Raw genomic sequence first — 14715 nt, forward strand, 5'->3', positions numbered from 1 at the left:
GTTCCCAATATGAACCACAGAAAATTATTTAAGTTATATAACTAGCATCACTCTAAACGCATAGGAAAGAAGTTAATATATTGCATACAGTAGCTACCTGAGAGTGAGTAAAGCAGCTGTGTAAGGATGACTTTTAAATATTGGAATTGAATAAAAGGTCATTTCGAAATCTAATAAATGACTTCATACTCACCAATAAAAAGTACAAGGAGGTGTTTGTCTTTTGCTGTTATGAAAACAGTAAATTAATCACTTAGGATCTTGCTTGAAATACAGTTTTTAAAAAAAAAGGCTTTAGGCCAAGCGTGGTGGCTCACGCCTATAATACCAGCACTCTGAGAGGCTGAGGCTGAAGGATCGCTTGAGCCCAGGAGTTCAAGAACAGCCTGAGCAATGAGGGCTGAGCAACAAGACTCTATCTCTACAAAAACTTAAAAAATTAGCCAGGCGTGGTGGCACAATGCGAAATTTACTCATTCTGCTATTAAACTACCAGTGCTTGTTTTGTTAACTGAAGGGCAGTATCTAATGGTGTATTTGAAAAGTACATAAAATCCTTTCAATATAAGTGTGTGTGTTCCAACTATTGGATAGATATATATAAGCCCTGCTTTATGTTACAGGTGTTCTTGTAATTTCATTTCATTTAGCTGACATCTCGTCACAAGAACAAAGCCTTTTTACGGAAGAGTGTTTTTGTCTACTTTCCCCACCGTAGTCAGCACAGAATTGTCTTTTGGAAGCAGTGCTTATATTATTTGACATTTTTGCTGGCTTGTAAAGTGCTATCCAAAAGTGATTTCTGTTTTGTTTTGTTTTGTTTTGTTTTCCTGAGATGGAGTCTCTCTCTGTTGCCCAAGCTGGAGTGCTGTGGTACGATCTTGGTTCACTGCAACTTCCGCCTCCCCAGTTGAAGCAGTTCTCCTGCCTCAGCCTGCTGAGTAGCTGGGATTACAGGCACCTGCCACCATGCCCAGCTAATTTTTTTTATTTTTAGTAAAGATGGGGTTTCACCATGTTGGCCAAGCTGGTCTCGAACTCTTGACCTCATGATTCGCCCACCTCATCATCCCCAAAGTGTTGGGATTGTAGTCATGAGCCACCATGCCCAGCCCTTCTGGGTTTTTTTTGTTTTTGTCTTGTTTTTTTGTTTTTTTTTTGTTTTTGTTTTTTGTTTTTGCACAGAGTCTCTCTCTGTCATGCGGGCTGGAGTGCAGCAGCACAACCTTGGCTCGCTGCAGCCTTAACCTCCTAGGCTCAAGCAATGCTTCCTCTTCAGCCTCCATAGTAGCTGGGACTATAGGTGTGCACCACCACACCCAGCTATTTATTTATTTATTTATTTATTTATTTATTTATTATTTTTTGAGACGGAGTTTCACTCTTCTTGCCCAGGTTGGAGTGCAATGGTGTGATCTCGGCTCACCGCAACCTCTGCCTCCCGGGTTCAAGCCATTCTCCTGCCTCAGCCTCTCGAGTAGGTGGGATTACAGGCGTGCGCCACCATGTCCAGCCCCAGCTAACTTTTGTATTTTTAATAGAGATAGGGTTTTGCCATGTTGGCCAGGCTGATGTCAAACTCCTGACCTTCAGTGCCCCTCTCACCTCAGCCTCCCCAAAAGCAATTTCTTTTAAAAAGATAAGACTATCTTAATTGGCTTGGATTTTAACAACTTTAAGTCTCTAGGCAAAATTGCAACTAGACTTTACACAGAGCTTGCCCTTTTCTGCTACTTTATTTAAGGCCAGAACTGCTGTCTGACCCAGGCAGCTGATCAGGGTCTTACTGGAGCCTTCTGCTTGGCAAACCTGGCCCCACCATGAACCTGCTCCCTGTGAAGTATTTTTGGAAAGAACTTGGTTAATAGTCTTTTAACTTTTTCAGGTGCAAACTTGTTCTGTAATGGCTTTTAGAGTTGAAATTAGCTTTTTTTTTTTTAAATTACTAGTTTTTAAATATCTTAAATCATTTTAAAATAAGTCTTTGAAGAAGGGAAATCTTTCTTCAAAATGAAAAAGAATTGGAATTTGTTAGGTACTCTATTTTGGATGTTTAGATTGTGGGCCATATAAGCCTAGTGAGGGGTTGTTTCTCGTCTGTCTGAACCTCAGGAGTTTTCCTTTCCCTCTCATTCTAGACCCATCCAAATGTGGATAAAAAACTTTTCACTGCAGAGTCTCTAATTGGCCTGAAGAATCCAGAGAAGTCATTTCCAGTCAACAGTGACGTAGGGGTGCTAAAGTGGAGACTACAAACCACAGAGGAATCTTTTATTCCACTGACAAGTAAGTGCCTCTGGCCAGTCCCACTAAGCTAGTTTGCATTGAGAACTAGAAATAGCCCTTGCTGGTACACTTTTATTTTTATTGCCATAGCAAAGTTCTTTCTGACAAAATGACTTTCTTTTGAAATGGACCTGGTGCTGCATTTTGTATATTTTTATCATTAGTTTTCATTTTTAATAGCTTTCATTTTGAAACCATTGTAGTTTTGTTGTTGTTATTGTTTTAGAGACAAGGTCTTCTTCTGTTGCCCAGGCTGGAGTGCAGTGGGGCAATCATAGCTCACTGCAGCATCAAACTCCTGGACTCAAGCCATCCTCCTGCCTCAGCCTCTTTAGTAGCTGGGACTAGGACTATAGGCACATGCCACCACATCCAGCTAACTTTTTTTAAAAGACACAAACTCCCTCTGTCACCCAGGCTGGAGTGCAGTGGTGTGATCATGGCTCATTACAACCTTGAACTCCTGGGTTCAGCTGATCTCCCACCTCAGCCTCCTGAGTAGCTAGGAGAACAGGGAAGTGCCACCACGCCTGGCTTTTTTTTTTTTTTTTTTTTTTTTTCTTTTTTTGGTATAGGTGGAGTCTCACTTTGTTGCCTAGGCTGGTCTTGAACTCATGGCCTCAACCAATCCTCCCACCTCGATCCTACCACCTTGGTCCTCTAAAGCGCTGGGGTTACAGGCATGAGCCACTGCACCCAGCCATCTTTTTCTAATATTCTAGTATGACTGCTTTGCTTTCTCCTCAGTTAATTGCTGGCCCTCGGAGAGTGGAAATGGCTGTGATGTCAACATAGAATATGAGCTACAAGAAGATAATTTAGAACTGAATGATGTGGTTATCACCATCCCACTCCCGTAAGTGCTGTCCCTGTGTCCCCTACGTTGGACTTAGAGAACTGGTCTTTTGGAACTCATTTTGGAGTCAGCACCTACCTGACCTGACTGTCCATTCAAAGATACTTCTTTAAAAAGCTAGTTGTGAAAGAAGCCAGATACAAAAGGCTGCATGTTATGTGATTCCACTTCTTTGTCTTTCTGGAAAAGGTAATACTATTGAATAAAAATGAGGAGGTAGAGAAGAAGGTACTTCACTTCGGAGGGGCACAAGGGAACTTTTGGGAATGATAGGAATGTTCTAGGACTTGTGTTTGCTTTGGCAGCACAGGTACTAAAATTGGAACCATACAGAGAAGATTAGCATGGCCCCTGTGCAAGGCTGACATGTAAGTTATGAAACATTTCATATTTATAAATAAGTAAAGCAAGGAAATGTTTTTTTGAGACAGAGTCTCACTCTGTCACTGGAGGTCACTGGCACGATCTCAGCTCACTGCACCCTCCACCTCCCAGGCTCAGGCTATCCTCCTGCCTCACCCTCCCGAGTAGCTGGGACTACAGGCGCACACCACCACGCTTGGCTAATTTTTGTATTATTTGTAGGGACGGGGTTTTGCTGTGTTGTGCAGGCTGATCTCAAACTCCTGAGCTCAAGTGATCTGCCCGCCTCGGCCTCCCAAAGTGCTGGGATTATAAGCGTGAGCCACCACACCCAGCCAAGAATTGCTCTGTGACTTGATTGTGGTGGTGCTTACTGCATACACTTGTTGAAATACATTGAGCACTTGGAAGGGATGGATTTTACTGACTTTAAAACCAAATTGAACAAGCCAGTTGTAGATCTGGAGCTGTTTTTATTTATTTATTTTTTTTATTTTTATTGGAGACTGAGTTTCGCTCTTGTTGCCCAGGCTGGAGTGCAATGATGTGATCTCGGCTCACTGCAACCTCCACCATCTAGGTTCAAGTGATTCTCCTGCCTCAGCCTCCCGAGTAACTGGGATTACAGGCATGTGCCATCATGCCCAGATAATTTTTGTATTATAAGTAGAGACGGGGTTTCACCATGTTGGCCAGGCTGGTCTCAAACTCCTGACCTTAGGTGATCTGCCCGCCTTGGCCTCCCAAAGTGCTGGGATTATGGGCGTGAGCCACCGCACCTGGCTATTTTTATTTTTATTTTTTTGAGACAGTCTCACTCTGTCAGCCAGGCTGCAGTGCAGTGGTGCAACCTTGGCTTACTGCAACCTCCACCTCCCAGGTTCAAGCGATTCTCATGCCTCAGCCTCCCAAGTAGCTGGGATTACAGGCGTGTGCCACCACGCCCAGTTAATTTTTGTATTTTTAATAGAGATGGGGTTTCACTATGTTGGCCAGGCTGGTCTCAAACTCCTGTCCTCAAAATGATCCACCTGCCTTGGCTTCCCAAAGTGCTGGGATTACAGGCGTGAGCCACTGCACCTGGCCTGGAGCTGTTTTTAGATGTTGGTCCTCAGCTTGTTTGTGTAGTAATGAAGATTTCCAGAAGGAGGAGCCATTTGTCAGTCGAACTTTCTATTTTGCAGGTTTCAAAGAAATTGAGTCTATCGGGCTGAATGTTTCATTTTCACGTGCTCTCTAAACTTTCACTAAAGATGAGAGTGTGTTCAAGGGAACTGTTGATTCTTGTTGAACAAGATGTCTACATTAGTTACAGTAAATTTCCTAACAGCCCTTTTGGAGCATAATTTATATACAATAAACTACACATATTTTAATTGTATAATCTTGACATGTTTACACTTGTGAAACCACCACCATAATCAAGATAACAAAAATGTCTTGTCAACCCCAGAAGTTGAGTTCCAATAAGCTTTTGTTGTACACTTAAATGGCCCACTATCTAGGATCAGCTGGAAATGGTCTCTACCTTATCTTTTTAGTAACATTTACAGTGAGCATGCAGTTATTACTTCACAGTAAATCCTAGCTCCTTTCACCTACCCATCAGCCCTCATGATTAAGCACAATGTTTAATTATGAGCACCAGTAAGTGTATTCTTAGTGTATCTTTACTGTTATGTCGCTCAGTTATGGCTGCAGAGAAAATGGTACTAATTTGCCAGGCGCAGTGGCTCACGCCTGTAATCCCAGCACTTTGGGAGGCCAAGGCGGGCGGATCACGAGGTCAGGAGATGGAGACCATCCTGGCTAACACAGTGAAACCCCGTCTCTACTAAAAATACAAAAAATTGGCTGGGCCTGGTGGCGGGCGCCTGTAGTTCCAGCTACTCCGGAGGCTGAGGCAGGAGAATGGTGTGAAGCCGGGAGGCGGAGCTTGCAGTGAGCTGAGATCGCGCCACTGCACTCCAGCCTGGGTGACAGAGCGAGATTCCATCTCAAAAAGAAAAAAAAGTACTAATTTAATTCATAGTTTTCTTCCCTTTTTGATAATTCAAGCCTTTACATTATCAGGTCTGGTTTTAGTCATTCTTGTTTCCAATTTTAAAAATATACTTTATTACCAGTATCCCCTTTAATGGGTAACCATCTTATCCTCTACAGTATGGTTATTGCTTCAGAACAATAGATGGCTGCCTTGAACTGTTGTAGGACTTGGGCGTTGGTGACAGGTAGAGTTTTGTTTGTCAAGATTTAGTTTACTAGACTATTTATAGAATGCCACAATTTTGAGGCCTGTCTACCCTATAATTGTGGTTGTGGTGGTTTCCTGTATTCTAGTTCAGTTTTGCAATGGTCTCCAGAAGAGACCCTTACACAACATTTTACTCCCGTTGTCTAGAACTGATCAAATTAGGAGAGATCAGAATCAGAATTAGAGCAAGGGCACAGAGAAGGAACATAAAAGAACCAGGACCCTGAAATTGATAGGGAAGAGTTAATAGTCTTATGCCACCCTTAAAGTTTACTTTGTCTCCCTTATTTACCCTATCCCTAATATAAACATTGAGTGTCACTGGTGAATTAAAAGCTGGTAAATTTAGAATGTGTAGGAGTAGGTGACACTGCCTGTCAGCCGTGTGTAGGGGTGCAGAGTAAATCTTAACTAGCCCTGCTTCTCTTGCAGATTAAGGACAACTACGGATCTGTTTCTCCCATCATGTTTCCATTTTGCCCCAGGGGTAATTGTGCTTTCACTTATCAAATAAAAGTCCATTTACTGGATTGTAAATCAAATAAACCCATTGGTGTCAACTTCAATAAGTTTGAAACATTCCGAAATCTTTAAAAACAAATTCTCGGCCGGGTGCGGTGGCTCATGCCTGTAATCTCAGCACTTTGGGAGGCCGAGGCAAGTGGATCACGGGGTCAGGAGATTGAGACCATCCTGGCCCGCATGGTGAAACCCCGCCTCTACTAAAAATACAAAAATTAGCTGGGCGTGGCGGCACACGCCTGTAGTCCCAGCAACTTGGGAGGCTGAGGCAGGAGAATCGCTTGAACTGGGGAGGCGGAGATTGCAGTGAGCTGAGATCACGCCACTGTACTCCAGCCTGGCGACAGAGCAAGACTCTGTCTCAAAAAACAAATGAACAAGAAAACAAATTCTCTCAAAGGCCTCCATTCATCTCCACTATTGATGTTTAGAGTTTTCCCCCACTATTATCAATCTGCTTGTTTCCCCATTGTCTCCTACAAAGAGTGCTACATTATGTTAAAATTCCTTATTTATAGGGCAGCAACCTATTGGTGCAGGGTTTTTGGAAACATAGCCATCTTAACACATCTGTTGGTCGCAGTCCCCAGATCTAGTCCTTAAGTTGGAGCAGCCCATAGACATATCTGCCAAATACCTATTTTTGCATATTAACTATATCTACAGAGGGAATTGAGTGAAACTCTTAGCCCAAGGTGCTAGGACTTCATCGTTTGATCCTTGAAGTTATTAGGGAGCCTTTTTTTCCCCTGAAATTGTAGTCCTAGAAGGCAAAATTTGGGGATCATATATCAAATTTGGGGTTGGTTTTCCGTGGTGGAGTTCTAGCTCTGAACAGCTACCTTGACCAGAATGTTTCTCACAACAGGTCTGGTGTCGGCGCGCCTGTTATCGGTGAGATCGATGGGGAGTATCGACATGACAGTCGACGAAATACCCTGGAGTGGTGCCTGCCTGTGATTGATGCCAAAAATAAGAGTGGCAGCCTGGAGTTTAGCATTGCTGGGCAGCCCAATGACTTCTTCCCTGTTCAAGTTTCCTTTGTCTCCAAGAAAAATTACTGTAACATACAGGTACTCCATTTTAGTTGAGAACATATATAGGGAAAGTGGTAGGACAGTAGGAACACGTATAGGATGCCAGACAGGTAGCATGGCTTTTTGTGGTCAGATAAAGCTCAGAAAAAAACTGATGTCTCCTACAGGAATTCCCTTTCTAATTCATTGTATGATCGTGGTCAAATTCTTTTATTGCTTTACCTCAGTTTTCCTCTGTAGATCAGACAAAGTAAAGAAATGGAATGTTAATACAGATAAAAGTACTTGTGGATTATGCAAGATTCATAAACACTTAGTTGCCTGTTTTTTTTTTAACCTTATATATTTTAAAGTCGATTTGCCAAAACACCCCAACACATGGTTTTTTTAAGGCCTTGCTGTCACTTGATTTATACCCAAAGAATGAAATTGTTTTATTTAGAAGACAAAATTACTACAAAAAAAAAATCCATTCTATTACAAATGGAAATTATTTGAGAGTTATTTATGTCACAGCTCCCTTTATTAGTACAAATAATCATGAGCCAATTCTGTTGCAAACTCTGTCCTTTAGGTAGGCAAAGCAATGGAGAAGTGTGAGCTGTTCCTTCGGATTTTTTTTTTTTTTTTGAGATGGAGTTTCGCTCTTTTCACCCAGGCTGGAGTGCAATGGCGCGCTGTCAGCTCACCGCAACCCCCGCCTCCCAGGTTCAAACAATTCTCTTGCCTCAGACTCCCAAGTAGCTGGAAATACAGGAATGTGCCACCATGCCCGGCTAATTTTTGTATATTTGGTAGAGACGGGGTTTCTCCATGTTGGTCAGGCTGGTCTCGAACTCCCGACCTCAGGTGATCTACCCGCCTCAGCCTCCCAAAGTGCTGGGATTACAAGTGTGAGCCACAGTGCCCAGTGGATTTTTTTCCTTTTTTTCTGAGATGGAGTCTTGCTCTGTTGCCCAGGCTGGAGTGCAGTGGCATGATCTCGGCCCACTGCAACCTCTGCCTCCCGGGTTCAAGCAATTCTCCTGTCTCAGCCTCCCCAGTAGCTGAGACTACAGGCGCCTGCCACCATGCCTGGCTAATTTTTGTATTTTTAGTAGAGACAGGGTTTCACCATATCGGTCAGGCTGGTGTCGAAATCCTGACCTCAGGTGATCCGCCCACCTCAGCCTCCCAAAGTGCTGAGATTACAGGCGTGAGCTACCGCGCCCGGCGGATTTTTTTTTTTTTTAAGACGGAGTTTCACTCTTGTTGCCCAGGCTGGAGTGCAATGGCGTGATGTTGGTTCACTGCAACCTCTGCCTCCCAGGTTCAAGCGATTCTCCTGCCTCATCCTCCTGAGTAGCTGGGACTATGGGCATGCGCCACCACGCCTGTCTGATTTTTGTATTTTTAGTAAAGACGGTATTTCACCATGTTGGCCAGGCTGGTCTCAAACTCTTGACCTTGTGATCCAGCCACCTCGGCCTCCCAAAGTGCTAGGATTACAGGCGCGAGTCACCGCGCTTGGCCCGGATCATTATTTTTTAACTTATCATTCTTCCAGTTTTTATTGTTGTTGTTGTTTTGAGACGGAGTCTTGCTCTGTCACCAAGGCTGGAGTGCAGTGCGATCTCAGCTCACTGCAGCCTCTGCCTCCCAGGTTCAAGTGATTCTCCTGCCTCAGCCTCCCAAGTAGCTGGGACTACAGGCGTGTACTGCCACACCCAGCTAATTTTTTTTTGTATTTTTAGTAGAGATGGGGTTTCACCATGTTGGCCAGGCTGGTCTCTAACTCCTGACCTCAGATGATCCGCCCACCTCGGCTTCCCAAAGTGCTGGGATTACAGGAGTGAGCTTCCACGTCTGGTTGTTCTTCCAGTTTTTTAATTTGCATTACTAGGACCCAGTTTATATTGTTAATATTCCCCTTTTTGACTTGCTTGTTGTTCTGGCCCTACCTTAGCTTCCCATATGGTCTCCGTCTCCCCTGTAAGTGCTTAGAAAGTTGCAGCTTCCTCCCTTGAATGATTCCAAAGAGCAGTTCTCTCTCCCTATCCTGTTAGTTAGTGACATAACCCCATCAGTGTTGGAAGCAACTGTATTGAACTCAAGACATTAGATAGAAATGGGTAAATTTTCCTATTGGGGCTATTCAAAGATTAGGACATTATAATTGCTCTCCCAAAACTTCATTAGAAAATACAAATCAGTGGTTCAAGTGTTGTATTGGTGCCGTTATAGGTACCATTGTTACATGTAATTAATTAAGCTGGACATTTATTTATTTAAAAAGGAAAAACCTCATTGGACCAGCCATGCCTAAAAAATAAGTATGATAGAGCAGCTTACTGGGACTTTTAACACGAGACTTTGAGAGCAGAGCAAATGAGTAATGTGAAGAGCTAGAACGTTGCCTTTTGGGTCAGAATGTTAATATATCATCCTGATAGAATGTCTATGAATTTCATAGGTTATACAGGGCAGGGCTGGGCTGTGGCCACTCATTTTGGAGCTTTTACTTAATACTACGGAACATCTCATCCCAACAGTTGTCTTTTCTCCATCTAGAAGAAAAGCAGCTTAATCATTTTGGTGGGGAAGAGTGATGCTGTGACTTTCAGTTGTGAATTGAACATTTTTCTAGTATTTTACAGTTACTTTTAATACTGCTTTTAGGGAAATTGATATGTTCTGTAATGAGAATGTAGTCAACATGGTGGAGACTCAAACCTCCTGCTTTACCTTACTCTTTGTTTATTTTCCTAGGTTACCAAAGTGACCCAGGTAGATGGAAACAGCCCCGTCAGGTTTTCCACAGAGACCACTTTCCTAGTGGATAAGTATGAAATCCTGTAATACCAAGAAGAGGGAGCTGAAAAGGAAAATTTTCAGATTAATAAAGAAGATGCCAACGATGGCTGAAGAGTTTTTCCCAGATTTACAAGCCATTGGAGACCCTTTTTTCTGATACAATGCACGATTCTCTGAGCGCAAGGACCCTCGACTCACCCCCATGTTTCAGTGTCACAGAGACATTCTTTGATAAGGAAATGGCACAAACATAAAGGGAAAGGCTGCTAATTTTCTTTGGCAGATTGTATTGGCCAGCAGGAAAGCAAGCTCTCCAGAGAATGCCCCCAGTTAAATACCTCCTCTACCTTTACCTAAGTTGCTCCTTTATTTTTATTTTTTTATTATTATTATTATTATTTTTTGAGATGGAGTCTCACTTTGTAACCCAGGCTGGAATGCAATGGCATGATCTCAGCTCACTGCAACCTCCGCCTCCTGGGTTCAAGCAAGTCTCCTGCCTCAGCCTCCGAGTAGCTGGGACTACAGGTGGACGCCACCACGCCTGGCTAATTTTTTGTATTTTAGTAGAGACGGGGTTTCACCGTGTTGCCCAGGCTGGTCGCAAACTCCTGAGCTCAGGCAATCCGCCCACCTCAGCCTCCCAAAGTGTTGGGATTACAGGCATGAGCCACCATGCCCAGCTGCTCCTTTATTTTAATCCCTAAATATAATCCCTAAATATAGTTATATTTCATACTTAGTTTGTTTTTAAAAAGTTTTCTCTGTAGAAAATTTTAATCTTTCATACCCTTTACCTTTAGGTTTTTCTTTCTATACATTCAGTCAGGCACTGGGATCATCTGTTTACAGGCATTATATTTATTTGGCACTCCTGGAACAAGTATATCTAACCCATTCTTGATTTTTGGACTATTCAAGTGAACTATTTGAGGGGTATGGGGTCTAGAAGTTAAAAGATAAGCATGTCTTCTGTTCTTTTCCCGTATCAATTCATTCCTTCATCTCTTTGCCAAGTTGTTTTCCTTTCAGGGCCTGTCCTTCCAGTTTAGAACAGTACCATGAATCCCACTTGTGTCAATATTAAAGATAGCTGAGAAGCACCTTTCAAATGGCACAGTCCCTCTTCAAGATGTCTAAAAGAATGGTTATGTCTGTCCAGTTAGGGATTTCACATCCACATGTAATCATGTCTGCTGCTGTTGCTACCCAAATTTTCAGTTCTCCACATTTTGGGTACTTAAGCTAAAACGTAATGGCCACAGTCTGTAATCCATTCACATTCCTCAGTTTCACCACCTCCCTCTTCCAGACTGCACTCTCTGTCATCAGTCCCCTCCTTTCTACAGAAATGGGGTTATGATTTTGAAGGCTGTGGGTTCAGGGAGTCTTTGCCAATCCTGTTGGCCCTAAACTATCAAGGAGGCTCCATTTCACCATTTGATTTTTTGCATTTCAGGAGGCAACTGATTGTTTCGATATGTACATATTACTCATGTATACCCCATTTCCTTCCAGTCAGCCCAACATTTTCCACCAGTCTGTCTGTCCCCATCTCTGAAATCCTTCCCTTTCCCCCTAAGTCTTTTGAGTGTCATCATGTACTGGTGGTTTCTCGGTTCCATCTCATCCATTTCCTTTTCAATGGAGACTACAGCGTCAGCCAGCTCAGCCTTGGCTTTTAACTCAGTATTCCAGTCCATAGGGGTGGTTAAAAGTTGCTGCAAGGCTGCAGGCACTGGCAGTGGGAAGAGGCAGATGACTAGATGACTTCTGCACTTTTAGCTGGTTGAAAAGTACCACTCCCACTCTGAACATCTGGCCGTCCCTGCAAAGAGTGTACTGTGCTTGAAGCAGAGCACTCACACATAAATGGCTGTGTGTGGAATTGCTTGCCAAAGAAGTTTCTAGCCTTTCCCTTTCCCCTAACTGCATCAGGGAAGAATTCTTATCTCTAGCTTGGTTTCCACATGAGGTTTTTCTGAGAAGGGCCTGGGACAAGAAGTCTGTCATGTTAGTTAAGCAGGCAAGAAATCCTACTAATCCAGTTTTGTTTGAAAGTTGTTTGTCCGTATGATTTTTTAAAAGTCAAGTTTAATTTCAAAAAACCTTTTTTTTCTGAGATTACTTTTGGGGTAATATTTAAAATGAGAGACATTTTGTAACCCTGTAAAATACATAGGGAATATAACATTCCAGTGTATACAAAGAAGGCAAATTCTTTAATCAAATAAAGTGCATTATAAAATGAGATGTTTATTGGATTCTTGACTCACTTTGGTGTCTGCTTGTTGATTGAGGATGCTGTAATGGGACCTAACATTAAAAATTAATGACATGTTTTTTTAAGAGAAAGTAATCTGTGAGAGTATTCATTGCCTTTTTCCATATTATATGTATTGTGCTTCCTTGTGTATTTTTCTACATTTGATACATGCACTCCTGACAGTGTAGCTTTTGAATTTGATGCTACTTCTGGCCTTTTTGGGGATTGGAGTCTTAATTTTGTCAGACAGCAGTTGGAGAGTCAAAAAAGTCAGGCTTCATCTTTAATCTTGGAGTCTTGGAGTCTTCTCTTCCCCATTAGACCGTGATGAGAAGTGATCCAGGGATGAGGGATAATGGGAACAATTTTTGGGAACTGTTGATAATTCCCTCGGATAAACCTGCTTACTTTTTTTTTTTGAGATGGAGTCTCGCTTAGCTGCCCAGGTTGGAGTGTGGTGGTGCGATCTCAGCTCGCTGCAACCACCGTCGCCCAGCTTCAAGCGATTCTCCTGCCTCAGCCTCCAGAGTAGCTGGGATTACAGTCACCCGCCATCATGCCGGGCTAATTTTTTTTGTATTTTCGTAGAGATGGTTTCACCATGTTGGTCAGGCTGGTCTTGAACTCCTGGTCTCAGATGATCTGCCCACCTCTGCCTCCCAAAGTGCTGGATTACAGGTGTGAGCCACCACACCCAGCCTTTTTTTTTTTTTTTTTTTTTTTTGAGACAGTCACCAGGCTGCAGTGCAGTGACATGATTTCAGCTCACCACAACCTCCACCTCCAGGGTTCAAGTGGTTCTCCTGCCTCAGCCTCCTGAGTAGCTGGGATTACAGGCACACACCACCACCCCCGGCTAATTTTTGTATTTTTAGTAGAGACAGGGTTTCACCATGTTGGTCAGACTGGTCTCGAACTCCTGACCTCGTGATCCGCCCGCCTCAGCCTCCCAAAGTGCTGGGATTACAGGCCTGAGCCACCGCGCTCCGCCAGAGCTGCTTGCTTGCTTATGCTTTTTTAAAATTTAACTTGGAAAAACTATTGGGTGTCAAAAAATTGGAAGGCAAATTATTCTCACTTATTAAGTATCTGGGATGAGAAATTTCTAATGTTGAAAGCCAAGATTCTGATTTTTTTTTTTTCTTGGTGAAAAAAAGTATCTGGTCTAATGTTGCTCAAGTGTGGCTTAGCTGTCTGAGACTGTAGCCTTAATCGAATGAAATGATTAAGGTCTGTCATTCCTTTACTCACCATAGCTTCAAATTTGTCAACCCATGCATCTCTGATGGGAAACTTTGCCCTCCAATTAATTTTTAAATTGTGAACAGTTTTAAAGTTGTTCACACTGGCTAGGGTCTGAGATTTCCAGGGTTGATATAGAATAGCTTTTTATTAAACTTCACATCTGGCAGGGCTTATTGGAAGGAGACAGGAGAAAAATGGAAAAAGTCATCCTCAGGAAGATTAAAGTCTAACTAGAAGCAATGACTATCTGCTTGTAAAGCCTTTTTTTTTCCAAGTTAGACAAGTGTTAACTACAGCTAGTACTGAACATGGATCTATATGAGAGTAGGTAACATGGCTTCTGTCTTGTAGGCTCTAGAGGAATCTCAAGCAAAACCTCACAAATGATTTTCTTTTGCTATGCACATCTGTCTTATTACAACCCCCTTACCCCCAATTCCCTTGTCCTAGAAGATCCACAAGTAGGTTGGTTGCTGTGCATTGCTGTTACCCAAGGGCAGACAGCAACACTACAAATAGCTGCCTTAACGTCTTATCCTGGGGAGTTGGGGATTGATACGGAGGTAGGCCTTTAGAAAAATTAGACTATCTTTCCAAACCAGGCTGTTTTCCCTCTCACAATCACAAGTCAAGCTATTAGGCAGTTTTCAGAAGCTTGGACCACTTCTCCCATCCCCCACCGCAGTTTTTTTGCCCTGCTGTTCTTAGGGCAGGGGCTAAGTGGTTATTTAGGGTCTAAACCAATACTGGAAAGCTTCCCTAGGTGTACTCTGGGTGATCAGATTGATTACCAAACCAGGACAGGGGCTGTTTGAAAGAAGCATTAGAAATTCAAGACAATGAGAGAAATTGAAATAGGTCTTGTCTCCCATTCTTTTGCCCAAATGAATGCTTGTTCTTTTAGCTCATTAGGAAAGCCCTTAGCCTTGGAGGTACACAAGACCAGTCTTCTGTCCTACCCAAATTTCCCACTTAGCTTGGATGCATGTTAGCTTTGGGTAGAAGCAGACTATGCAATTTCTAAGACAGCTGAAAAGAGAGCTTTGAACTTTTCCCCAAGTTGCTGCAGGGTCATTGCTACCACCACGCCTAC

The 14715-nt window shown here is 42.9% G+C and overlaps 1 protein-coding gene and 1 non-coding gene across 2 annotated transcripts in view; both read left to right on the forward strand.

Moving 5' to 3' along the window:
* ARCN1 (archain 1) overlaps positions 1-12362 on the forward strand; it is a 30543-nt gene extending 18181 nt beyond the window's left edge. The window contains exons 7-10 of the mRNA XM_003820039.5: positions 2139-2286; positions 3034-3142; positions 7150-7354; positions 10067-12362. Of these exons, the coding sequence (XP_003820087.3) occupies positions 2139-2286; positions 3034-3142; positions 7150-7354; positions 10067-10156 (552 nt within the window). The 3' untranslated portion in view covers positions 10157-12362. The remainder of the gene's footprint in view (positions 1-2138; positions 2287-3033; positions 3143-7149; positions 7355-10066) is intronic.
* Positions 3432-3537, forward strand: LOC112441214 (U6 spliceosomal RNA). Its single transcript, XR_003029162.3, has one exon. It is a non-coding gene; the product is annotated as a U6 spliceosomal RNA (small nuclear RNA).
* Positions 12363-14715: the final 2353 nt, after the last annotated feature.

This window comes from Pan paniscus, chromosome 9 (assembly GCF_029289425.2).
Source record: "Pan paniscus chromosome 9, NHGRI_mPanPan1-v2.0_pri, whole genome shotgun sequence".
NCBI classification, from domain to species: Eukaryota; Metazoa; Chordata; class Mammalia; order Primates; family Hominidae; genus Pan; species Pan paniscus.